At 48.8% G+C, this 27,520-nt stretch overlaps 1 protein-coding gene and 1 non-coding gene across 5 annotated transcripts; both read right to left on the reverse strand.

The window, feature by feature from the left end:
- Nucleotides 1-5,195: 5,195 nt before the first annotated feature.
- Nucleotides 5,196-5,267, reverse strand: TRNAE-UUC (transfer RNA glutamic acid (anticodon UUC)). The gene has a single exon. It is a non-coding gene; the product is annotated as a tRNA-Glu (tRNA).
- A 3,738-nt stretch (nt 5,268-9,005) lies between these two features.
- NECAP2 (NECAP endocytosis associated 2) lies at nt 9,006-23,402 on the reverse strand. Of its 4 annotated transcripts, none has more exons than XM_019918955.3 (8): nt 23,247-23,402; nt 20,584-20,684; nt 18,200-18,304; nt 18,033-18,114; nt 16,947-17,055; nt 14,555-14,732; nt 11,087-11,189; nt 9,006-9,257 (listed from the first exon to the last, which is right to left on the reverse strand). In XM_019918955.3, exons 1-8 carry the CDS (start codon nt 23,336-23,338, stop codon nt 9,245-9,247), a joined length of 783 nt encoding a protein of 260 aa, XP_019774514.1. In that variant the 5' UTR covers nt 23,339-23,402; the 3' UTR covers nt 9,006-9,244. The 4 variants fall into 4 exon arrangements, with proteins under 4 accessions (XP_019774514.1, XP_019774513.1, XP_019774512.1 ...); XM_019918954.3 differs by having other exon boundaries at nt 9,006-10,272; XM_019918953.3 differs by having other exon boundaries at nt 9,006-10,313.
- Nucleotides 23,403-27,520: the final 4,118 nt, after the last annotated feature.

Consider the following 27,520-nt stretch of genomic DNA (forward strand, 5'->3'; position numbering starts at 1 on the left):
CCCTGGGCCTGGGGCGGGGCCGGCCGCTGGGAGCGTGCGGCAGCCTCAGTCTACAAGCGCTTATCTGGGAGCCGCACTAGATGGGGGGCTTTTCATACACGATCGCATTTACTGCGTCGGACAACCCAGGAAACAGGGATTATTAGCTCCTTATGCATAAACGGGAAAGTGAAGATTAAGCTAATTGCTCAGGGTCTCGAAGCTGAAGGGTGGCAGAGCTGGATGCTTGGGAACAAAGACCCAGCTGCAGTCTCGGTTTTGTGTTCCCTGGCCCAGCCTTAAAGGCCTTAAACTCTTAACACCACACTTTCACCAATGGACAGATCATCCAAAATGAAAATAAATAAGGAAACACAAGCTTTAAATGACACATTAGACAAGATGGATTTAATTGATACTTACAGGACATTTCATCCAAAAAAAACCAGAATATACTTTCTTCTCAAGTGCTCATGGAACATTCTCCAGGATAGATCATATCTTGGGTCACAAATCAAGCCTCAGTAAATTTAAGAAAATTGAAATCGTATCAAGTATCTTGTCCGACCACAACGCTATGAGACTAGATATCAGTTACAGGAAAAAAACTGTAAAAAATACACACACGCTGAAAAGCAATTAAGCCCTTGCACCACAGCTACAAAGCCTGCGCTCTAGAGCCCATGAGTCACAACTACTGAGCCCAAATGCTACAACCACTGAAGCCCGTGCTCCTAGAGCCCGTGCTCTGCAACAAGAGAAGCCACTGCAATGAGAAAGCCCGTGCACCACTACGAAGAGCAGTCCCTGCTCGCCGCAACTAGAGAAAGCCTGTGCACAGCAACGAAGACCCAACGCAGCAAAAAAAAAACAAAAAGAGACAAATGACAATGAAAACACAATGACCCAAAACCTATGGGTTGCCGCAAAAGCAGCTCTAAGAGGGAAGATTATAGCAATACAATCCTACCTCAAGAAACAAGAAAAATCTCAAAAAAACAACCTAACCTTACACCTAAAACAATTAGAGAAAGAAGAACCAAAAAACCCCAAAGTTAGCAGAAGGAAAGAAATCATAAAGATCAGATCAGAAATAAATGAAAAAGAAATGAAGGAAACAATAGCAAAGGTCAATAAAACTAAAAGCTGGTTCTTTGAGAAGATAAACAAAATTGATAAACCATTAGCCAGACTCATCAAGAAAAAAAGGGAGAAGACTCAAATCAATAGAATTAGAAATGAAAAAGGAGAACAACTGACACGGCAGAAATCCAAAGGATCATGAGAGATTACTACAAGCAGCTATATGCCAATAAAATGGACAACCTGGAAGAAATGGACAAATTCTTAAAAAAGTACAACTTTCTGAGACTGAACCAAGAAGAAATAGAAAATATTAACAGACCAATCACAGGCACTGAAATTGAAACTGTGATTAAAAATCTTCCAACAAACAAAAGCCCAGGACCAGATGGCTTCACAGGTGAATTCTATCAAACATTTAGAGAAGAGCTAACACGTATCCTTCTCAAACTCTTCCAAAATATAGCAGAGGGAGGAACACTCCCAAACTCATTCTAAGAGGCCACCATCACCCTGATACCAAAACCAGACAAAGATGTCACAAAAAAAGAAAACTATAGGCCAATATCACTGATGAACATAGATGCAAAAATCCTCAACAAAATACTAGCAAACAGAATCCAACAGCACATTAAAAGGATCATACATCATGATCACGTGGGGTTTATCCCAGGAATGCAAGGATTCTTTAATATACGCAAATCAATGTGATACACCATATTAACAAACTGAAGGATAAAAACCATATGATAGGGCTTCCCTGGTGGTGCAGTGGTTGAGAGTCCTTCTGCCAGTGCAGGGGACATGGGTTCGTGCCCCAGTCTGGGAGGATCCCACATGCCGCGGAGCGGCTGGGCCCGTGAGCCATGGCCACTGAGCCTGCGCGTTCGGAGCCTGTGCTCCGCAACGGGAGAGGCCACAACAGTGAGAGGCCCACGTACCGCAAAAAAAAAAAAAAAAAGAAACGAAATGGAATCATTTGTGGTGAGGTGGATGGACCCAGAGTCTGTCATACAGAGTGAAGCAAGTCAGAAAGAGAAAAACAAATACTGTATGCTAACACATATATATATAGAATCAAAAAAAAAAATGGTTCTGATGAACCTAGGGGCAAGACAGGAATAAAAACACAGATGTAGAGAATGGACTTGAGGACACGGGGAGGGGAAGGGTAAGCTGGGACAGAGTGAGAGTAGCAATGACATATATACACTACCAAATGTAAAATAGACAGCTAGTGGGAAGCAGCCGCATAGCATAGGGAGATCAGCTCGGTGCTTTGTGACCACCTACAGGGGTGGGATATGGAGGATGGGAGGGAGACGCAAGAGGGAGGGGGTAAGGGGATATATGTATACATACAGCTGATTCACTTTGCTGTACAGCAGAAACTAATACAACATTGTAAAGCAATTATACTCCAATAAAAATGTTAAAAAAAAAGGAAAAAAAGAAAAGAAAAGGCCTTAAACTCCTAAGATCTGGCCTTGACCCGTCGCCCAACCAGACTAAGGGGGCATGCCTGCCCCATTTCAGAGCCCAAGCCATGTGAGACCTCAATGACTTGACCTGTAGGGAGAATGTCTTTGTTTTCCTGATTGACCTGCAACCTTGGTTGAGGCACTCTGGCCTCAGTTTGTTCATCGGTAAAATGGTGGAGCTGCCCATTCTTTCTCACAAGCTCAGGTGCCTTCTCCACATGGGATGGGGATGAGACCATAGAGAAAACCATGCTTTTGAAACTAAACAGTGATGTGTCCTGTCTATTCTAACAATAGGTTAGATGTCCATCCTCTCACCTGGCCTCAACTTCCCTGCGTTCTTTTTCTTTACATAAATTTATTTATTTATTTATTTATTGGCTGCATTGGGTCTTAGTTCCTGTGCGTGGGCTTTCTCTAGTTGCAGAGAGCAGGGCCCACTCTTTGTTGTGATGCGCGGGCTTCTCATTGCAGTGGCCTCTCTTGTTGTGGAGCACAGGCTCTAGGCGTGTGGGCTTCAGTAGTTGTGTCTTGAGGTCTTTAGAGAGCAGGCTCAGCAGTTGTGGCACACGGGCTTAGTTGCTCCGCGGCATGTGGGATCTTCCTGGACCAGGGCTCAAACCCGTGTCCTCTGCATTGGCGGGCAGATTCTTAACCACTGCGCCACAAGGGAAGTCCATTCCCTGCATTCTTGAAGGCACCAGATCCACCTCAAAAGGGGGAGGCAGGGCTTCCCTGCTGGCGCAGTGGTTGAGAGTCCGCCTGCCGTTGCAGGGGACACGGGTTCGTGCCCCGGTCCGGGAAGATCCCACATGCCGCGGAGCGGCTGGGCCCGTGAGCCATGGCCGCTGAGCCTGCGCGTCCGGAGCCTGTGCTCCGCAACGGGAGAGGCCACAGCAGTGAGAGGCCCGCGTACCACACACAAAAAAAAAAGGTGGGGGGGAGGCAGGTCTGAATCTCTAGGGCTTAGGGAGGGGTGTTTTGTCTATAAAAGCATATTTCATTTTATGATTTTACATTTGAAAAAAAGTAAATACCCAGAAAGAAAAGCAGCAGGCCTACAGCCAATGGTTTCGCCATCAGTCAGAGGGGATAAGTGGGAGTTTTATTTATCAAAGAGGAGCCTGGGCTTTTTGGGTTTTTTTTTAACTTTTTTTTTTTAATTTATTTTTGGCTATGTTGGGTCTTTGTTGCTGCGCGCGGGCTTTCTCTAGTTGTGGCGAGCGGGGACTACTCTTCGTTGCGGTGCATGGGCTTCTCGTTGTGGTGGCTTCTCTTGTTGCAGAGCACGGGCTCTAGGCACACGGGCTTCAGTAGTTGTGGCTCACAGGCCAAGTAGTTGTGGCTCGCAAGCTCAGTAGTTGTGGCTCACGGGCTCTAGAGCGCAGGCTCAGTAGTTGTGGTGCACGGGCTTAGTTGCTCCATGGCATGTGGGATCTTCCCAGACCAGGGCTCGAACCCGTGTCCCTTGCATTGGCAGGCGGATCCTTAACCACTGTCCCACCAGGGAAGTCCCCAAACCCATGCTCTTTCCTCTACACCATGCTGCCTAATGTGAGATTTTGGGAGGGACAGCAAACACGGTTCCTCTCTCCTTGACCCTATCCCCGGGGGCCCCAGGATCCTGCTGCAGGGAGGCACATACTTACACCAACCCTCCTCCAGAGGCCTTGAGCTCCCCTGCTGTGCTGACTCAGTGACTCTGCTCAGCTCAGCCTGGCCTGTGAGCATTTGAATACCCAGGGCTGCTGCCCACTGGTCACTGCTCCATAACCAGGTGGTGCCCAGCCCAGAGCTCCAAGGTCCAGCCACCAGAAGGGAGTTGTGTTGGGTACTCACCCACTCACTGCGGAGGGTTCTAAGTCTGCAACTCAGGTAACTGGGAAACAAGTGACTGGGACTTACCAACCCCAGGTTGCTGGAGCCAAGTGCCTGCTGAACCCAGGTGCTAGGCTGGGTTGGACTCTGCCCACCAACAGCAAAACCACATTACCCAGGAGGCTTAGAGGACAGATGTTCTGGTTAACTGGATTTGCCAGATATCTTAAGGCTAATTGGCAATGCCTTTTAATGCCTGGCTTTAACAGCAAAAAATTAGAAAGACCAAAATGTCCAGCAATAGGGGACTTGCATATGTAAGTTGTTCATTTAATGGAATACTATGAAGTCATTCCAAATGTTACAAAAAAAGTTCAGCAACTGGAGAAATTGTTATACATATATATTTTAAAATTTTATGTGTGTATGTATGTATTTATTTGGCTGCGTTGGGTCTTCATTGCTGCTTGCTGGCTTTCTCTAGTTGCGGCGAGCAGGGGCTACTCTTTGTTGCAGTGCTCAGTCTTCTCACTGCAGTGGCTTCTCTTGTTGTGGAGCATGGGCTCTAGGCGCACAGGCTTCAGTAGTTGTGGCTTGTGGGCTCCAGAGCGCAGGCTCAGTATTTGCGGCACACGGGCTTAGTTGCTCCCTGACATGTGGGATATTCCCGGACCAGGGCTTGAACCCGTGTCCCCTGCATTGGCAGGCAGATTCTTAACCACTGCACCACCAGGAAAGTCCAGAAATTGTTATATTAAGGGAAAAGTTTCGGAATAGTAGGACAGAATTAGCCCTTGTTTGTAATTTTTTTTTTTTTTTTTTGCGGGATCTTAGTTCCCTGACCAGGGATTGAACCTGGGCCACAGCAGCGAAAGTGCCGAGTCCTAACCACTGGACCACCAGGGAATTCCCGAAAAATATTTCTTGTATATAGATATAATAGGAAAAACATGAGAAGACACTAAAACGTTAACCATGCTATCTTTAGGTGTTAGGATGACAGATGACCTCTTAAACATAGATTTTCTTTTGTTGAAAAGATGGTACATTTACATGGTTCGAATTCAAATAGTGCAGAACATTGTAAAGTAAAAGTAAGTATCCCTCCCATCCCTGTCTCCTAGCCACCCAGTCTCTCCCTGCAGGCAACCTGTGTGGTGCTGTTTCCTATATATCTTTCCAGATATTTTATGCACATAAAGTATATTTTCCCCTTCCCATTTTATGTGAAAGAGAGTACGTCTACACCTTACCCCCAGTACTTAGCAGCTTAACACATTTATTGTCTCAGTTTCTGTGGGTGGGAAATCCAGGTGCAGCTTAGCTGGGTATTGTCTCCACACCTCTCACAGGCTGCAGTCCAGGTGTCAGACAAGAAATGTCTTAAGCTAAGTTTTGGGGTGATTGTTACCCAGCAATAGATAACTAATATAGACGTGTAGACTATTTCCAGTCTTTGCTATGATAATATTACATTTGCTTGTTAATATTGTGTTTTTCTGTTTTCTCATTGCATTACACACCCATAATCAGGTCTACTCTGCCCACAGAGGATGGTATATTCCTGTCATTCCTTGCTCGGAGAAATCAACAGATATTGAGCACCTACTGTGTGTCTATAATGCATTTCAGTGGTTTCCAATTACCTATGGAATAAAGCCCCACCCCTTGGTCTGTCATTAAACACCTGCCATACTAGGGACGCTTTCTTTTGCGGTACGCGGGCCTCTCACTGTTGTGACCTCTCCCGTTGCGGAGCACAGGCTCCGGACGCGCAGGCCCAACGGCCATGGCTCACGGTCCCAGCCGCTCTGCGACATGTGGGATCTTCCCGGACCGGGGCACGAACCGTGTCCCCTGCATCGGCAGGCGGACTCTCAACCACTGTGCCACCAGGGAAGCCCCCATATTAGGGCTTTCTTAATCCACATGGAGGGAATGGGAACTTCCATGTATTAGGCAGGTCTTAGGTGCCAGCCCTGTCAGCAGCACCACTCAAGATCAACCTGATTAAAAGCATGGATGCTAGAGCCAGGCTGCCTGGGTTCCAACTTAGCAGCTATGTGACTTTGGGCAAATTACATAATCTCACTGTGCTTCAGTCTCATCACTTGTAAAACAGGGATGAGTATCTATCTCATAGGGCCGTTGTGACAATGAAATTAATCTTAAAAATTATTTATTTATTTTGGCCGCACGGCTTGCAGGATCTTAGTTCTCTGACCAGGGATCGAACCCGTGCCACCTGTAGTGGGGACGAGGAGTCTTAACCACTGGACCGCCTGAAATGAATTTTATGTTAAGTGCATAGAACAGTGCCTTGTGCAGAGTAAGCAGCACATAAGCAATAGTTGCTGTCCACATACAGGGAAAGTGAGGCCCCCAAGGAGCAGGTTAAGTGACCTCCCAAGGCCATACAGCCATTAAATCTGTCCACTTTAAAAAAAAAATTTGGGCTGCATTGTGTCTTCGTTGCTGTTCCCGGGTTTTCTCTAGTTGCGGTGAGCAGGGGCTACTCTTCATTGTGGTGCGCGGGCTTCTCATTGCGGTGGCTTATCTTGTTGCGGAGCACAGGCTCTAAGCGCTTGGGCTTCAGTAGCTGTGGCACTCAGGCTCAGCAGCTGTGGTGCAGGGGCTCAGCTGTTCCATCGCACATTGGATCTTCCTGGACCAGGGTTCAAACCCGTGCCCCTGCATTGGCAGGAGGATTCTTTTTAAAATTTTTTAAATTTTTTGCTGCGTTGGGTCCTCGTTGCTGCACGCGGGCTTTTCTCTGGTTGCGGCGAGCAGGGGCTACTCTTCATTGCGATGCGCAGGCTTCTCATTTTGGTGGTTTCTCTTGTTGCAGAGCATGGGCTCTAGGCGCACGGGCTTCAGTAGTTGTGGCACATAGGCTCAGCAGTTGTGGCTCACAGTCTCTAGAGTGCACGCTCAGTAGTTGTGGCGCATGGGCTCAGTTGCTACACGGCACATGGGAATCTTCCCACACCAGGGCTCGAACCCGTGTCCCCTGCACTGGCAGGCGGACTCTTAACCATGCATGACCAGGGAGGTTCCTGTCCAGACTCTTTTCTCACACTGACTCCCATCTCCAATGCCCTTCACTCACCTCTTGTATTAGTTATCTATTGCTGCCTAATGATATTACCATCTTGGCAGCTTGAAACACAGTTACTAACTCAGTTTCCGGGGGTTAGGAGTCTGGGCACAACTTGGCTGGGTCCTCTGTAAGGCTGCACTCACAGTGCTGGCAGGCGGGGCTCATCCGAGGATCAACTGAGGAAGGCTCTGCTTCCCAGCTCAGGTGGTTTTGGTAGCATCCGGTTCCATGCAGACCGCTGCCCTGAGCTTCAGCTATTTGTTGGCTATCGGCAGAGGCTACTTTTGCCACCTTGACACTGTGACCCTCGGATTAGGGCAACTCACACAACATGGCAGGTGGTTTCTTTAAAGCACGACAGATGTTGCAATGCCATGTCATTTAATCATGGAAACATCTTGCTGTAGTCCGCCTGCCACCTCAATGCGTCCAAGTCCTCCTGCTGTACAGAGAGCAGCTCAGGTCTCAAAATCCCGAAACCCAACATCCATCTCTTACCCCCACCCCACCAATTTGGAAGCTCCAGTCAAGGGTGTAAATGAAGAGATGCCTGGTTTGGTACTGGGAGTTTTCCTGGGGACCCTGGTCTCATAGCTGGGATTCCAGTTGGTGATGGAGAGCACCAGACTATCCCCTGCCCACCAGAGACCCCTCAAGGTGCTTTTCAGGTTAGATTTTGTGACTGCTGTTTCTTCATCAGCTGCCTTATCAGCACCATTATGAGTAATGGTTCTGGATGCGTTACCTGATTCTACATCAAGGTGATTAAGGTCAAATTATAGGATGGGCACCCGCTAGTGCTTCATATGCTTCATCTGAGTGACACTTGGCTTAAGGAGCCTGTGGTCACACATTTACCAGTAGACAACCTAGATTAAAGCCCAGGTCTGTCTGCAGGACCCAAGGGCTTACCTTCAATGGTATATGCTTCTGGTTAAGGCTCTCCTCTAACTCTAAGCTTCCTCTTTTCTAGCCTCTAAGCACTTATAAAGAAGATAGGGAGTAATGGGAAGCAGACACAAAGAAGTTTACCACTCCTGAGAATCCCTTGATGCAATTTCCTTTTCCTTATTCAAAGGACATGAGGATCCTCAATTCCAATTTTCTTTGTCCTCCCTTAGACAGTTTATTAGCCAGAGTGGCCATTTCTATAACCAACAACAAAAATGCATCTTTCTTACAGAACCCAGACATGACAAGCACCAAGGCCTTTATCTTATTTTTTGGCCTCTGTGTGCCCAGATACCCTTACTATTTAGGAAGATGCTTCTATGGGGAGGTCTTGGTGGGAGGCAGGACTCTCCTCCCACATTAGAAGGCAAGGAGCCCAGAATGTCCCAGAATGGCAGAAAGACTGTCTCTTCTATGTGGAAGGGAAATTGCTGGTTGCCTTAGGGCAAGAGGGCCAAATTCCCCTATTTTGGCCAATCTGTCACCATGGCCCTAGACTTTTAAGTCTGGACAAATGCTCAGTGGTGAGAGGTGGCTGAGGCATCCTGGAGGGTTTGGCAGCCATGCTGCCAAAAACACTTCCATCTCTGATGTACACTGACAGAGTAGAAATATTTATTTTTCATCTTAGAAATCTGGTCCCACAAAGGGGCTAACACTTCAGTTCATCATCTTGACCCTTCAAAAAAAGAAATCTTTCAATTAAGAGGTAACGTACGTCGATAAAAGCAATTTTAGAGGTTGTGCTCAGATAAAATTATTTCTTATAAAATTATTTCTTATAAACCAGGCAACTCTAGACTTCAGGTTGCTTCAGAACTCCTTCTGTCTTTCATGTACAGTCCCTGAAGAAGAAAAGAAAGTAAGAGGTTGTCTACAGACAAGGCACTTCAGAAACCACCCAGGAGAAAACCCAAGTCCGCCAGGAACTGCACTGTGAGCCCAGAGAGCTGCCAGCGAACGGGAAGGCCAAAACCCCACCTGCATGAGAACAGCTGCCACTTTCCAGCGCAAACACTGTCGCACCTGGTTTCCAGCGTCTGCCCAGCCCGGCAAACACGGAAACCAGGCCCCATAGCCGAGATGAACACTGCTTCCTGGGGCTCAGAGCAGCTCCTGCGACTGACAGTGAGGAATGCTTTCAGAGGCCCCTGCGGGCGCAGACTACAGAAGCAAGCCTTTTGCAAAGACAATGAGTTAGTGCAGATCAGCATGTTAGCAAAGCAAGTATCAAAAAAATCTTAAAAGTCTGGATAATACTCTTGATTTCCCTCCTGATTATCTGTCCAAGCTGCAGCCTATAAACCTGCTAGAAATCAGGAAGGAATCCCTCCTCTTAAGGCACCTGACTGGAATGGCTACAGCCAATGGGAGTGAGGAAAGCCCCCCTCCAGACACTGATCACGTGACACCTGTACCCCCCCCCCCCCCCCCCGAGAAGGGGTGATCTGAATCCAGGCAGCACACTCGACCCCTTCTTTTGCTTCAGGGGCTTGTGTTTAACACGAGTCTTTGCGATGGAAGAAGTCTCAGAGTCTCTCTCAAGTCAAGAGGACAGACAGGGACAGGGATCCTGCAACTCTTCTCCCGTGTTCTGGCTGCACGCTCGAATCCCAGGAAACAGCGCGACATGGTGCCCATTTACTGCCTGACACGCCCAGTCTGTCAGGCGAGTTCAGGCAAGGAAGAGGAGAGGAGAGAGTCATGCTCCAAACAGAGGCTGGCCAGGGAGTGCTTCATCCTCCTTCCTTCTGCCCAGATGAGGCAGCTCCTTTCCAGAAGTTGTGTGAAGAAAAGGAGTTGTGCTCAGGTCAGAACTGGACCCAGCCTGTGCCTGGCTGAGTCTGGCTGGAGGTGGACCTGGAAAGGTTAGATAGGGAGGGGTGGGAGATTTCAGATATCTGAAAATACAAAGCAGATAAGACGGGACTTATTTCTGGGCAGAAAGAGCTCCAAAAGGCCAGTCCCCGAATGTTCTAGAACAGGGGTCAGCAAACTACAGCCCAGGACTAGACCAAATCTAGTCCTCTGCCTTTTTTAGTAGGTAAAGTTTCATTTGTACAGAGCCATGCTCATTCATTTATATACTGTCTGTGGCTGCTTTTGAGCTACAAGAACAGTGCTGAGCAGCCGGAACAGAGACCACATGGTCTGCACAGTCTAAACTATTTGCTTCCTGGTCCTTTATAGAAAATGTGTGCTGACTCCTGTCCTAGAGCTTGTCCACATAAACAACTGTGTGACTAGTATTTAGCATCTCTTCACCCTGACACCAAGTAAAGGCTCGAAATTTTAAGGAAGCAGAAAAGGCAAGAGACCCTGCCTCAGAGGTCCCATGACAACGGGCCAAGGCCAGAACCCAGGTTAACTCTCAGCCCAGTATCCTAGGGTAGCTGCAGGGGAGGAGGGGAAGAGGGAGGTACTGGTGACAAGCCAAAGCACTTGGTGAGGTGGTTTAAAGACCAGAAAGAGTTGCAGAAGGTGGCTCCAGGCCACCCAGCAGTGGACACCAGCAAAAAGCCTTCCCGGAGAGAAACATGCCTCCCAAAGTGGGCACTCTGGGGCTCTGTCCTCTGGCTGGCCGGAAAATGTCTGAACCAGAGCTGTTGCTCCCAGGTTTTTGAGAGAAAGAGCCTTGGCCCCAGTCCCCCACAGAGAACATGACCCTCCTCACCCTGTGGATTTGGTAAAGTCTCCCCAGATGTCGGCGGTGGCAGTAGCGGCAGGCTTGGGCTGCGGCCAGGACACAGTGGCACCTCCAATTGATGTCTCCAAGTCTGAAGGGAAGGGAGAGAAGAGAAGGAGACAGAGGAGTCAGAGATCTCCCCTCTTGGTTGTCTCAGTGACCCCGAAATCAGACTCGAGATTCCAGGTGACTGAGAAAGACATATGCGGAGAGACGTGCTTTGGGGCAACAAAACACCTACAAGCAGCCACATTTCCACTGTCTTCTTACGAGCCCTTGAGGGGCTCCTGGAGACAGCAGACGGCCACACACCCGGTGGAGGGGAGGGGTACCAGCAAGGGCGAGTCACACACCATCACCTGTACCTGAGGCTGACCTCGTTTCAACCGTTTATGTTGGAAATCTGTTTAAAATTTACTATCTCCTGCCCTGACCTCTTGGATGGAGAATGCCCACCAAAACCACAAGGTCATCTTCATATAAAGTCCTCAGTCCAGAGTCTGCATCAACAAGCTGAGACAATTCTGTGCCAGACAAGTACCAAGTGCTGGGAGCCAAACTGGTTAGGGGCTGGGGAGAGCCTTCCAGAAGTAACAAAGAAGTGGGCATCTGTGTGTATCTTTTTTTTTTAAGTGTGTGTGTATGTGCAGTATTGTGGGGAGCTGAGGGCTGCACTGTAGGCTTTTGGCCTCTGGACCTCTCCCACTATTAGACTTGATCCCGCAATTTCTCTTGTTATATTTTGCCAGTTTATCCTTTTTACTGAACACGTGAACTAGTTTCTACCATTTTACTTCGTATTTTCTGTTTACCTTGCTTAATTTCTTTTCTAATTTCCTACTTTTCATAAGAATGATAAAGTTTAATTTACTCCTTTTGGCTTTTTTTTAATCCCTGGGCTGTTTTGGAAGCTATGGATAGCATTATCAGTCTTTCCATATCTACTGCTTAGAATGCCTAGAGTTCCACCATTTTTAGTTATACAGCTGCGTGTATCTCTTCACTGGGGTGGGTGGCATGATGGGGCACCAGTGCTGCTTTTGTGTCTTTCTGGCACCTCCCCCAGTGCTGCCAGCTGTCCTTTCTGAAGGGCCTGTGCCTGCTACCCTCCACCTTCCCACCAATTTGCTATGTCTAGGGACTTTCCTGGAGGTCCAGTGGTTAAGACTCTATGCTTCCACTGCAGGGAGCGCAGGTTCGATCCTCGCCAGGGAACTAAGATCCTGCATGCCACGTGGTGTGGCAAAAAAAAAAAAAAAAAAAAAAAATTTTTTTTTTTTTTGCTATGTCTAATGTGCTTTGGGCTGGGAAACCAGATAAAACTAGGGCCCTCCACAGTTTAGTTTTGCAGTTCACCAAGTGCCTAACGGACATTATCTCATTTGAACCTCATCACAGTCACTGGAGGAAGACAGGCCAGGACCAGCTGTTTGACTTCATGCAGGTTACTTAAGTCTCAGTTTCCTCATCTCTAAAATAGACAGTAACAGTGACTACTTCATAAGACTGACTGGTCTGAGGATTAAATAAGTTAATATATGTGGAAGGCTTAGAACAGGCCCAGCAAACAGTGATGATAATGACGACAACATCACTAAAATGCGAGCTAACATGCAGCGAGTGCTTACAATGTTCCAGGCGTTGTTCTGAGTGCTGTATGTGGATTGGCTCATCGGATCCACACAAGAAACCTGTACTGTAGGGATCATTACTACCCCCACCCTACAGATAAGAAAATTGAGGAACAAAGTAGTAGGCAATTTTCTGAATTTGAACTCAGCCAGTCTGATTTTGGAACATAGAGTAAGTGCTCAAAAAATGTTAGCTATTCACAACTCTCATTACATGACACCATTTTGTTCGTAAACATGCCAACTGCCTGTCTTACACATTAAAACATAAGGCCTTGAGAGCAAGGACTTGGGCTGTACCTGTAGTATCAAAAGGGTCTCAAACACTACCTGGCACATAGCAGGATCTCCAAACTGGCCATTAAAAATGCACCAGCAGGGCTTCCCTGGTGGCACAGTGGTTGAGAGTCCGCCTGCCGCTGCAGGGGACACGGGCTCGTGCCCTGGTCCGGGAAGATCTCACATGCTGCGGAGCGGCTGGGCCCGTAAGCCATGGCTGCTGAGCCTGCGCGTCCGGAGCCTGTGCTCCGCAACGGGAGAGGCCACAATAGCGAGGCCCGCGTACCACAAAAAAAAAAAAAAAAATGCACCAGCAACGGAGGGACGGCCTAGGACAGTGGCTCTCAGACCTTAGTAAGCACACAAATAACGTTAAGTATGCAGAGTCCTGCCCCCGTCCCTGGTGATGCCAAGGCAGGTGGTCCTCTGACCTTACTCTGAGAATAACTGCTAGGGTCCAGGCAGGGGTGCTCCCTGACTGCTACTCCGGCCACCCTCCTAGATTAAGGTATTTCCCACAGGGCTGAGGTTTGAAGCCTGACCTCCAGATAGGGGAGCCAATGTCCATGACCATTAAAAGGGCAAGAAAGCAGCCTTCTTGTCTGGATCCTGCCCCCCATTCCCCCAAGATGCTGGTGAGAGCTGTGTGGAGAAAGCGGGCTGGTGACAGTCACCCAGCCTGGGGAAGGCCAGGAGCATCAAGCCGTGCTGGGCAGGCAGGGCAGGGACATTGAAGGACTGGGCTGGCATCCCAGCACTGCCAGAGGCTGGCACTAGACACTAACTTCTGGAATCCCAGGGTCTCCAAAAGGCATTCCCTACAACCTGGAACAAGCACCAGTGCACCTGCTGGGGGAGCTGCCTCCCAGCTTTCTAGCGCCAAACAGCCTCACTGAGGAGCTTGCTTCAAACTAAATCTCCAATTTTATTTCCCACCACTCACCTTGGAACACTTATGCTGCCTTCATCTCCCTAAACACAGCCAGTGTTTTAAACATTAAAAGTCTAAGCCTTATTCACGCTCTTCTTCTGTCTGGAATGGCAAGTGTCCCCAGCCCCAATCTTCTTCCCTCAAGGTCCAGTTCAATGCCACCTCTTCCATGAAGCCTCCCCAGATCATGCTGGCTGGTAGTTACTCTGGTCCCCATACGTTTGGTCTCTGTGCCCATGACTCCTCTCTCCTACTATACTGAGCTCCCTGTGAGCAGAGACCATGTCTCCATCACTTACTCACTCACTCAATGAGCAGCCTCTGAGAACCAGGAACCCACATGCTGATGATTTCACAGCAACAAATGAGTTGTAGCCCCTGCCCATCATGGGGGACAGACGCCCTGAAGGGGTAAGTGGTGGGAAGAGAGGAAGCCCTTACCCAGTGTGGACAGGACCAGCTTTGTGGCACCCACCTTCCAGTTTGTCACACACGGGTACTAAGTGTGACCAGTGTGAGTGAAGGAGGGAAAGCCATGGGGCCCCAGCTGCCAGAGAGGAAGAAGAACCCAAAGGTGCAGTTTAGCACCAAGAATAGTCACCCTCGAGCACTGACCTGAACTGGGAGCAACTGCTGGCTGGACAATGGATGCCGCCACAGACAACTGCTCCCCAGGGGGAGGGATCAGGGTGGAGGTTTTCCCCCCTGGGGGAGGGGGAAGCAGGCTCAGTCCTCCTGTGCTGGCGGGCCGGGCTCGGGGAGGCCCAGCTGCTCCTTCCTTCTTCTTCATGTTCTAAAGAGAGGGCAGGAATGCGAATCAGTCAGTTCTGCTGGAGTGCCTCTGCGATCAGAAAACTTCAAGAGGAGGCCCAAGGTGACCCCTGGGCCCCAAACGTCCGTATCACCAAAAGATGGTCAAGAGCCATCCATCCAACACTTCCATTGTTATGGGGTGTATTCAATGCATCACAATTCTAAAGCTATCACAAATGCTTTTAATTTAAAAACTCAGCACCCGACTTCATTAATCATCAGGGAAATGCAAATCAAACTACAATGATATACCATTACACACCCACCAGGACGGCTAAGACGTAGCATATCAAGCACTGACAAGGGTATGGAGCAACCAGAACACTCACATTCTGCTAGTGGAAGTGTAACCAGAGAAAACCACGTTGAAAAACTGGAAGGATCTTTAAAGTTGAACGTATGAACCGACACCCCTGCCATTCCACTCCTACATGGACCCAACAGAAATGCATACACATGTGCACCAAAAGACGCACATTTGAACATTCACAGCAGAACTACTTGCAATAGCCCCAAAATGGAAACTACCTACATGTCCACCATCAGTTAAATGGGTAGATACTGGGATACATTCTCATAACGGAGCATGCCACAACGAGAATAAAGCAACTACACAGAACAATATGGATGCTCTCGCAAATACTACAGAGTAAAGGAAAGGAGTCATACACAAAAGGGTATGAAGTGTATGAGTCAATTAATAAAACACTGAAAACAAAACCTAGGGTGTTCAAAGTCAGCACAGTGGCCACTCCATCCTGTGCGAGAGAGCAGGAGAGGGGCTTCCAGAGTGCTGAGAATCACCCACTTTCTTGATCTGGGAGCTAGTTTGTAGGGGTAAACCTGGTTTTTAAAAATTCACTGAGTTCTACATTTATAACGTGTGTACTTTTCTGTACGCGCATTATACTTCGACAAAACATTTAAAAAAGAAAAACAAAAACCTGAACACCCAGGTGAACCAGAAACCAGAGCAGCTCAAAGGTGAAGACAACGTGGTTCCCACCTTGTCAGGAGAGCAGCAGCTTAATCACGTGCTGAGACCACAGCCTGAAGGCAAAAGCCCTCAAAGACCTGGGCGTGAGCCCAGCTGTGCCAGTTATTTCTAGCTCTACGACCCTGGGCAAGACCCTCAAGCCCTCTAAACCTCAATTTCCCCACCTATAAAAGGGGAGGATGTTTAATTCACACCAGAGGTACCTAAAAAAACACTACCTGGCACAGAGCTGATGCTCATTAAATGTTAGTTTCCTCCCAGCAAGATAGAGATTCACATCCCCAACAGTTCACTGGACATGACCTGGATTTTCTCTTAAGGGCCAGCTGGCCAACTTCAAGGGTCCCAAACCATCACCAGCATGAAGCAGAAAAGAGGAGAAAGAGATAGTAAGTAAAGAGGAAGAGCGTTATTTTAGGGTTACAAACTTTCTTCAGAAAACAAATCCACGGGGTCCTTGGTTCCCCCAAATCACTCATCTCCACCCCCGTAGCCAGGTAAAGGCCAAGTCATGGCTGTCCAGCCCAGCTCGACCTTTCCCTCTTCTCAACAGGAGCTAACGGGGGAAAGCCAGATGTAGGGCAGCTCAGGACAAGACACAGGGAGCCAGGACAACACCACCAGCAGAAGCTGTCCATGACTCCCAGTGCCCACCCTCGAGGCTTTCCTGCCCAGAGTGCTACCAAATCTTCTTTCCTCAAGGCTCAGACCAAGACACAGCTTGGAATGAGCACACTGACCCCCCACCCCACCCCAGACCCCAAAGCCAGGACAGAAACACCAGCTCTGGCAGCAAGTGACTGACGTTCCTTAAAGTAGAGGCTTGGCACATGCCATTCCCTCTGCCTGAACCACCCTTTGACCCCTCTTCCCTTGCTTACAGGTCGCTTCTGCAAGGAAGCCTTCCTTGGTTCCCCCTAACTCTGGACTGCACGCTCCTCCTCTAGGAGCTCATGGCACTGAAGACATCCCTAGGTCGCAGAACCATCCCGCCATGTTGTAATCACACCCAGACTCCCCCCATCTCAGCTCAACTCTGAGCTCTATGACAGCAGAGCCCTTTCGTTCGCCCCCAGCACAGTACCTGGCACCAGGCAGCTGCTCAATAAACATGTGCTGAACTGTGAGAAAAGAGTGATGGGCTCTGGGCTGGGCTTGGTGTGGTGGCCGTGACAGCCAAGTGAGGGGGGGACTCACTGCAATGTTGAGCTTGATGGTCTGGCCCTCCTTGAAGCTTAGGTCCAATTTGGGACCTTGATCTGGGTTCTCAGCTTGTTTTGCAAATTCACACTGCTGTTTCACCCACCTGGGGAGAGAACAGGAAGGAAAAGGTGAGGAGGAGGCGAGCTGCCCTGCCTTCACGCACTCACTTCATTCATACCTGCCACCAGTCCAGGACGAGGCTTTTACTGCAGCAGCGGGGCAGAAACTGAGAGCAGCTTGGGAGTTAGGTGTGAATTTAAATCCTAGTGCTGACGCATACGCAGCTGCACGCACGTCAGTTTCCTCATCAGCAAAATGGGATGACAACTCTCTATGCCTTAAAGACTGCTATGAAAATCATGAGGTCACTTATGTAGAGAGTCCTAACACTGGTCTTTAGGAAATCTGAGAACCTGGCCATCTCCTCCTCAGCATGTGGCATGAAGACTAAGACAAGTTCTCCACATCCTTCCAGGGGCTTAAAAAGTAGATGGTGAGACAGGACAAGTGCCCAGAAAGTACTGAAAGCAACCAAAAAGGTCTCCTACCCTCCATACACCCCTCTTAGTAGCCACCCGAAGCAGAGAAGAGCTAGAGGGGCCCACGAGAGCAGCTGCACACTCCCCGCAGCCAGAGGTGGAGGCCTGCAGATGGCAGGCGAGAAGGCTTTCCTGCCCATTTAGCTTCAGAAAGCACCACCAGGGTGTGTGCTGAGTGGCCTGGGAATCCGAGCACTGCTTATCACAGCATGGAGGGACAGCCCCAGAAAGGCCAAAGGAGCCTGACAAGGACTCTGGCCGCTCAGGGGCCTGATGAGGGAAGAGATGTGACACCTCAAAGGCTGGGCCAGCTGACTGGGATGGCAGAGATGCACCTCGGGTAAAGGGAATGACTTCAAAGCAGAGATGAGGACTGGCAGAGCGCAGAGAAGGTGACCTGCCCCGAAGGAGAAGTGAGTTTTCCTGAGGCTCTGCTGGCAGACGTACCACACACCACCGCCTGGGTATCCTAACCTGGGAGACCATTCTGTCCGGGGAGAGAGGGAGGAGGCATGAGTATGTGTCTCCTGGAGCCACTCACTTGAAATGGTCCTGCAAGGCAACATTGAAGTCAAAGGCATCACCTCGGTCCCCGAAGCCAATTCCAATAAACGCCCGTCGCCCTGGGGGACAACACACGATCAATCCCACTTCCCAGAGGCAGAGAAAACCCTTCTCAGAGGAAGAAGCTCCAAGTCCCATGCGTACCGTTTCCATCTTCGATGCGGATAACGAAGTACCTGCTGGAATCCATCACGCTCTCCACAGCTGTGCCTGGAAACTGATCCACTGGGGCCTGAGCAAAGAGCTCCCCTGAAAGCATAAGGGAGGGTGAGCCTTGAGGACCCCCCAGACTGTTTCTATCACATGACTGGGGCCTTTTCCTGAGAGGCAGATGGGCAAACCTGACTCTGGGTTTCAAGTCAAATCCACTTTGGCCGAAGGGAAAACAGAGGAATATAACCAAGGAGAGGTTTAAGTCAGAGGTGGCTTACAGGTCAGATCCACTCACAGTTTCAGCATTTTCAATTTAACTGCCAAACACTTCAAAATCAGATTACTTGTAAAATAATCCAGATGTCTGGCTTCTCTTAAAATCAAAAGCTCTAGCAACGCTGGGCCTCCATTTCTACATGAGAACGATGGGCTGGAGCTGCTGGCCACTCATTCCACCTGCCTCAGCCATTCACAGCCACGGCCTGCACCCCCAGGGCCCTGGCTCACGGAGATCATACCTTCAGAAAAGACCTGGTGCTTGAGGCAGGCCTCCAGAGGAGCAGGTGAACCCAGTGGAAAGGGGGGAGGGTTTTTGCACTCACAGAAGAATCTGAAGCCAGTGGATTTAATCTAATCTCAGGCCAAAAGAGTGACTGCTTTTAAAAGGAGCTCTTGTGAAATGCATCCCCTCATTAACTACGGCTCTCCAGGGTGCAGTGCAGCACACACCTTCTGTGAACATTTACGACTCGCATCATTTTTGCGTGTGCTGATCTCAGTTGACGTTTTAAGTATTTAACCAATAGTTTCTACTAAGTCCTATGGTTCAGAGGTGACTGTGTAATTAAGGCTGAACTGAATCCAAATCGGTGGCCTGAGTCTGTAGCTTCTTGTTAATTTCTCTGTCCTCTCTAGTTCTGTACCTGGGGACTGGGATTCACCTGGATGCCTTCAGCCTAGAGCAGTGGTTCTCCACCATGGCTGATTTGTCCCTCCCTTCCACCAAGGGACATCTGGCAATATGCGGTGACATTTTTGTTTGCCACAACTTGGGGGGTGCTACTGGCATCTAGTAGGTAGAAGTCAGGGATGGTGCTAAATATCTGAAATATGACTTAGACCACAACACTCAGCTGGCCCCAAATGTCACTAGTGCTGAGGCTGAGACGCTCTGGCCTGGAGTGATTGCAAAGTGAGAGACGAGCACGACCCAGTGGGCATGACCTCAAGCTAAGAGCGTCCTGGGGTGGGTCCTGCAGGTGAGGCTCAGCTTTGAGCAGTGGCTGGTACCCCAGGTGTGTACCTTAAAGTCAGTTCCCAAGGCCCCTAGAGAACAGGTGTTGCCATTCCCTTGTGACACCTCCTGGGACAACCCAGCAACTCTGACAGCCAGAGTTCTCTGGCCTAGCCACAGCAGCTGTCCCTTCAAACTCCTCTGCCACCAATGCTCAGTCATGCTCAAAACAAATCAATGCTTTGGGTCACCCTGCAGTTCACAAAGCATTCGGATAAATATGTGCTCACTTTGTATTTCCAACAACATTGTGAAGCAGGAGCTAATGTGAGCCCCATTTCACCAAAAAGGAGGCCAAGGTGCCAAAGGTCACGTGGCTGCCCAAGGTCCCACAGTTCAGACAAAAGTGATGCAGACCTGAGAAGAGGCAGCCGGTTCTGCCTATGAATCTCGGCATTTTATTTGCCCCACAAGGAAAATCTCTACATGTTAGAAAAAATAAATGACCGAATGCCGGGGCATCTGACTGGGCAAGCCCTGCGCCCGATTCCGGCTCTGGCTGCGGAGGCTGGCACTATTCCAGGCCACGCTGCCCTGCACAGCTCACCCAGAGGCCCTGGTGGTGCAGGACTTCAGAGAGATTTCACCAAAGGTGAGAACTGCCAGCTGACCCCAGCACAGCCCAGCTTGGCTTGTCCTCTCACCACAGAAAGAGCTGAGAAGGACAGTTTCCAGTTCTTTCAGTTAATGGGTGTGGTCAACCTGGGAGGTTACCATTTGGTCGATAAGCAGAATTCCTGATTAAGAACCCGAGCTCAGCAGCAGAGGGCTATGCGTCTTCACCCGGCTTATCTTCCAGGCAAGCTCCGGAGCTTCCTACTTGGGACCAACCTGCATGTCTTCTCTCCCTGGGCTCCAAAATTAGTATTTTCTTAAGGATGCCCAAAAGAACAGGTGCTTGACAGGAAATACTTCCTTTTAAACTAAAGGCTGGGGGAATGGAAGCGGCTTGTAAGTATACCCGGGCCTTTGATTTCCAGGACAGGGCCCCACGATCCCTGAGTGGCTTGGCCAGGCTCGGGCCACCCATCCCTTCACAAAGTGGGAGGTATGGTACCACGCAGACCTCCCTTGCCTTTACCTGAGGTCCTGTCCTCCAGCTTGATGTAGGCCACCTGCCCTTTTGCAGTGATCCGCAGCCGGCCACTCCATGATGGCTGGTCCAGCTGCCATTCCGCAGCCCTAAATGGACAAAAACCATTGTGCCTCTGCCAGAGGTTCCTGCTCCACTACTCCAATGCTGGGGGTGGGAATGGGAAGGACATGTGGGCTGCTCGCTCCAGACCAAAGGTTGGCAAACGTTTTGAGAGAAGAGCCATACGATTTCTGTCCCAACTACTCACTCTGCTACTGCAGAGGGAAAGCAGTCATGGTGCATGAACATGTGGGTGCTTTAATTATTTTAACCAAATATTTTCTACTGAGCATGGCTGTATTTCAGTGAAACTTTATGGACAACCTGAATTTCATACAATTTTCACATTATGGAATATTCTTTCAAATTTTCCCCAATCACTTAAAAATGTAAAAACCATTCTTAGCTTATGAGCCAAACAAAAACACAGTGGGTCGTAGTTGGCCAACCCCAGTTTCAGATTATAGAGACTGTCTCTGGAGTAGGATTCCAGTTTTCTTTCTGTAGAGAAAGCAGCTACCAGGGCCCATGGTTTGTTTATGACACTGCTAGGCTGCAGTGGTCAGAGCAAACATTTGGGACCACTGAGACCATCTTGAAGGAAAAGGAGAGAGGGGAGCAATCATCAGTAGAAGAGAAAAGGAGAGCAACAGGACATGTGGGATAAGTGAATGAGCATTCAAGAAATACATTCTCAAAGGTATCCTAAGAAGAAATAAACCCAGGAAACCACAGACCTATCACAATGGCCTCTTTTGGCTCTTTTAAAGTATTAACTTCATATTTTAGTTCTAAGCAGCAGCTCAGTAAAACCCCCAAAAGCAAAAACCTTGGGTGTTTCCAAGAGGCTTTTCTTGGAAGTCCCTTAGCGTATGCCAGGACTTGGAGAGATACCATTAACTGTGGACGCAGATTGTTTTGAAGGCCACACAAATGCAGACTCTCGATTCACAAGTCAGCTGACTCAGCTTCAGTTCCTCTTATTGGGGCAGGAGGCCTTAGACTCAAGATAAGCAGAGTTCTGAGGCTGAAGGGCAGGGGTTGGCAGTTTCCTCTATGCCAACCTAGCCAGTCCTAACACTTGGTAACCTCGATCTCTTGGGACCAAGAGGGACCAAACTCATCCTACTGAAGGGGATGGGGGCAGATGATCACCTCTGGTTTGATGGCCCATCTCCAGTTTGACGATAGAAAGCAAAATGTTTGTTATTTTACTATTGTTGCTTTCATATTATTTTAAAATTATGTCATGGATGTAGTAAGTATTCAATAAAATATTTGTTCACTAGAGAATCAGCTATAAGGGCTTCCCTGGTGGCACAGTGGTTGAGAATCCGCCTGCCAAGGCAAGGGACACGGGTTTGAGCCCTGGTCCGGGAAGATCCCACATGCCGCACAGCAACTAAGCCCGTGCGCCACAACTACCGATCCTGCGCTCTAGAGACCGTGAGCCACAACTACTGAGCCCGCAAGCCACAATTACCGAGCCTACATGCCACAACTACTGAAGCCTGCATGCCTAGAGCCTGTGCTCCGCAACAAGAGAAATCACTGCAATGAGAGGCCCGCTCGCCACAACTAGAGAAAGCCCGCATGCAGCAACGAAGACCCAACGCAGCCAATAATTAATGAATTTTTTTAAAAAAAGAAAAGAAAATCAGCTATAAGCCCACATTAACACAACTGGAAAGTAACAAGAGGCCAGGTATGTGGACACACCACCATTCTTGTGGTGCAGGCCAATCCTGTATTTCCAACTAACTTGGACAAACATTGCTTTCAAGAGCCCACCCCCACCCCCGGTGGCACAAACAGCCATTGGCCAGGTTGTCTGTGTCAGGTACATCATATTTTCTTTTAATATTTTTCTTCTTTTGATACATGGTGACAAAATGCAAACAGTACAAAGAGATATCAAGTCACAGGAAGTCTCCTTTCAACCTCCATTTTCCTCTGGGGGGGTAGTTTCCTGTGTTCCCTTCTACACACTCTACGTTTACAAACACGGGTATTTATTTCTCTCAGGTGAACATTTCACCAGCGAAGTACGGATGGATGCTTCCCAACTGCCACACGCTGTGATAAGGACTGCAGCTCGTGCCAAAGAAGCTGGGCAGGGAGGGGTCCCTGGGCTTTCAACATCAGCTTAAAACTACCCGGGACGAGTTCTTTTGACCGATTCGGGGCTCCCTTTCTTCCCCTCGGGGATTTCTGCCAGTGACAGAGTGCCTTTCCCGAAGGCTTTTCAAGGATCCCTTCAAGGCCATCGGTTAGCTCTGAAAAATATAGGTCTGTGACACCACCACTACTGACCCCGTTTAGGGTCCCTGGCCCACCTGGGTCCCCGGCAGCCCGCTCGGCGCTAGATTCGGCTTTCATGCCTTCCCCGCTGCCGGGAGCCCCATGCGTCAGACTGAGAAAGGCGAAAGTCTGGGTCCCCCTCCCTACTCTGGCCTCGAACTGGAAGAAACCGCAGCATTACCTCCCCGCGCACCCTGCCCCTCGCCCGTCAATTGGCGGGGCCGTCCTCAGCTCCCACAGTGGGCGTGTCGGGGGTGACAGGGAAGGGGTTAGGTGGTGGCTAGCCTGGCCCGGCGGCGGGTGGTCACCTGTAACCACGGTTGGTGGCCCGCGGCGGGATGCGGTAGACGTGGACCTCTGGCTTGACACAGAGAACCGACTCGTACTCGCCTTCCTCCATCTCGACGCCCGGGGCCCGCTGGACTTCCGGCTCCTTCCCCGCCGCGGGGCGGAAGCGGCGCGACTCTATGATGCATGTCAGGCTAGAGCGGCAGCCCGCGGGCCTCGGCCGCTCATCGCCCTTCGCCCTCTGCTGGAAACTCTGGCTCAAGACATGCGGCGGACGGACCTAGGAGCTCATTTGATGCGGAGCGGACTAGGGTTGTCTGGGGGCTTTCTCTTCCACGAGGTCTCGCGGGCCTTTGCAAAGAAAACTTTAATACAGATCCCACTGCAATCCATTGTCTGGTTGTGGGTCATCCCCATCGCCTCAACACTTACACCTGGTGTCCAGTTGGCTGAGATTCAAAGCTGTAGCTACCTAGACAGCTCAGCCTGACGCCTCTCTCTCCTCCAGCCTCTGCTTCCCTCGGCTTTTCCTGAATGTCCCGCCATCTCCTGACTCGTAAGCCGCGACTGAGGCTTTTCCTCCTAGAGAAATCCTTACCTGTCCCACCAGCTAAATGCGATGTCCCTACCCTGCCACCCTTATCCTTACCCACTGTGGGCCCAGGGCCCCTGTTGCCTAGACTCAGCAAAAGGTTGTATTCAAAGAAGCAAAGTTTAGTAATAACATAAATAATTTAAAAAGTATCCCAGTCTTAACTTGGATTTCTCACAGAATCTTATAGGAGTTACAATGTCTAACCGGAGTCAAATTCTCAAAATCTCTTCTCCTCCTCTACCATTCTCTCATTCATTACACAAATATTTAATTAAGTGCTTACAATGTGCCAGGTCCTCTGTGGGGCACAGCTGATCCCAAATTCACTGATTTACTGAATGCTCCCAAACTTTCTCCACTCCCTTCTTCCCTCTCCTCTCTCTCTCCTTTCACTCACTCTTTATAAGCTCTTTATTATAGGATTGATCTACCCTCTTAAATTAAAAAAAAAAATTATTGTGGTAAAATATACATAACATAAACTTTACCATTTTAACCATTTTAAGTGTACAATTCAGTGAAATGAACAACAGTCACCACTATCTATTTCTAGAACTTTTCATCATCCCAGACCCTTTACCCATTAAGCAATAACACCCCATTTCCTGCTACCCACCCCCCGCCCCTGGTAATCTCTATTCTACTTTCTGTATATGAATTTACCTATTCCAGGTACCTCATATAAGTGGAATCATACAGAATTTGTCTCTGTGTCAGCTTATTTCACTTAGTATAATGTTTTCAAGGTTCATCCATGTCATAGCCTGTATCAGAATTTCATTCCTTTTAATGGCTAAATGATATTCTATTGTATGGTGTAAAACAATTAATAAACAGAAACTGCAATTAAATAGGAGACCAGAATGGGGAGCTCTTACACCCTGGGATGATAGCAGAGCCCAACAGGAAAAAGAAAGACTCCTCTTCTTTCCTGGCAAGAATTCAGCCAATGAAAAGCCACGAACTCTTTGTTTACTGTATCCTTCTTTTTCCCAACTTCCTTTCCCCCTCTGTGAAAGAGTTCTGCTTCCCTTGCCCCGAGGGAACTTGCACATGGCTGGCCATTGTTGCAGACTCTGAGTTGCAATTCTCTGCTGATCGCATGTAAACCCATCTTTGCTGGAGAAATTCTGGCGGTCTATTTATTTCAGGTCAACAACGGATACACCACATTTTATCCATTCATTTGCTGATGGACATTTGGGTTGTTTCCACCTTTTGGCTATTGTGAATAATTCTGCTGTGGATTACTGGTGAATAATACCTGTTCAAGTCCTTGTTTTCAGTTCTCTTGAGTATATATCTAGAAGTGGACTTGCTGGCCCATATGGTAATTCTACGTGTAGCTTTTTGAGGAACTACCAAACTGTTTTCCACAGCAGCTGCATTTTCCATTTCCACCAGCAAGGGTCCCAGTTTTCCACATCCTTGCCAATACTTATATTCCATTTCCTTTGATAATAGTCATCCCAGTGGGTATGAAGTAAACCTCTCTTTACGTGAATTGATTTAACTTCTAATTTCAACTTTGCTCCTTACCCTGATTCTGCACAGCAAAGAAGAAATTGAGAAGTGAGATTTCTTCCTCCTAGTTCTTTGTTCCTAACTCATTTTCCTAAAGTCCTGGAGTGGCAGAGACAGAAGTCCCCTTAGAAGCTGGAGGGGAGAGATGTTGAGATGGGAGGGGAGAGCACACTCCCACACTGACAATCTTGTCCCCTCACATTCTCATCATTCTGTTTACATGTCTGCTCTCCCACTAGACTGCAAGCTTCTTCTTTTTTTCTTAAAGGTTTTTTATTTTATTTTATGTGGACCATTTTTAAAGTCTTTATTGAACTTGTTACAACGTTGCTTCTGTTTTATGTTTTGGTCTTTTGGCCATGAGGCATGTGGGATCCTAGCTCCCCGACCAGGGATCGAACCTACACCCCCTGCATTGAAAGGCGAAGTCTCAACCACTGGACTGCCAGGGAAGTCCCTAGACTGCAAGCTTCTTGGATGCAGGACCCTGTCCCTGCCTTTGTGAATCCCTGTATTCAGCAGCACAGGGTCTGGTACAGAGTAAGTGCTCAGTGAATGAATGGGTAAATGAGTGTGTGTGTGTGTGTGTGTGTGTGTGTGTGTGTGTGTGTGTGCGTTCATTTGGTTACATCCCAAAGCCAAGGGGCAATTTGGGAATGAGGCACTGTGTTTCCTCTTTCACACTGTCTTTGCATCAGTATGTGCTGCACAACAGTAGGGGAAAATAGGGTATCCCAGGAGTAAAGCACCTGGACCCTTTGAGTTGGAGAAAATTTCAACTGGGAGAGCATCTAGGACCAGCTCTTAAGAGCTAAACTTTGGGATAGCATCCACCATCAGCACCAAGATCCGTCACTTCCTCTCTGGAAGCCAAGCAGTGTGAAGGTGGCCCACGGTGACTGTTTTTATTTATTTATTTATTTATTTATTTATTTATGGCTGCGTTGGGTCTTCGTGGCTGCGCATGGGCTTTCTCTAGTTGCGGCGAGCGGGGGGCTGCTCTTCGTTGCAGTGCGCAGGCTTCTCATTGCCGTGGCTCCTCTTGTTGCGGAGCACCAGCTCTAGGTGCATGGGCTTCAGTAGTTGTGGCACGTGGGCTCAGTAGTTGTGGCTCGCGGGCTCCAGGGTGCAGGCTCAGTAGTGTGATGCACATGGCATGTGGAATCTTCCCGGTCCAGGGCTCGAATCTGTGTCCTCTGTCTTGGCAGGCGGATTCTCAACCACTGCATCATCAGGGAAGCCCACGGTGACTGTTTTGGGGCTCCCCATGAAGCTGCCCCTGGTAGGACACCTTCCTCTCATGAATCTGGAAGGGAATGCTCACTCTGTGCCAGGGGGCAGCCAGGTTTTACAATGTGTTCAGAGCACTTCCCGTTCAGTTCAGTCTAACAAAGATGGGCATTGAACATCGACTATAGGCCAGGTGCTGGGTGATGGGACCACAGAGATGAGGCCCCCCCAGCTCCTGCCTTCAGGGAGCTAACAGAGAGGAGGAGACAGAGAGAAATGCGGAGTGAAAAGTGCTATGATGGAAGAAACTCACAGGGGGATGTGGGAGCGAAGAGAAGAGAGATCCCACTCAGCCTGGGGGCAGTCAGGGAAGGCTCTCTGGAAGAGGTTACCTTGACACAATAATCCCTGTGAGGTAAGCAGAGCAAGGATTTGTACACAGATGTTCACAAGAGCATTATTCATAATCCAAAAAAGTGGAAACAACCCAAATGTTTATCAACTGATGAATGGATGTACAAAATGGGGAATTCCCTGGTGGCCTAGTGGTTTGAATTCCGGGCTTTCACTGCCATGGCTCAGGTTTAATCCCTGGTTGGGGAACTGAGACCCCGCAAGGTGCACGGTGCGGCCAAAAAAAAAAAAAAAAAGTAGTATATTGGCCATAAAAAGAATGAAGGGTTGATAGAAGCTACAACACAGATGAACCTTGAAAACATCTGCCCCGTGAAAGCCAGTCACCAAGGACCACATAGTGTATGATTCCATTTAAATGAAATGTCCAGAATAGGCAAGTCTATAGGGACAGAAAGATTAGTGGTTGCCTACGGCTAGGGGTGGGGTGGGAGGACTGAGGTGATGGCTAAGGGGTGTGGGGCTTCTTCTGGGGGTGATGAAAATATTCTAAAATTGGAGTGAGGATTGTCCAATTCTGTGAAGATACTA

Source organism: Tursiops truncatus, chromosome 1, assembly GCF_011762595.2.
Source record: "Tursiops truncatus isolate mTurTru1 chromosome 1, mTurTru1.mat.Y, whole genome shotgun sequence".
Lineage (NCBI taxonomy): Eukaryota > Metazoa > Chordata > Mammalia > Artiodactyla > Delphinidae > Tursiops > Tursiops truncatus.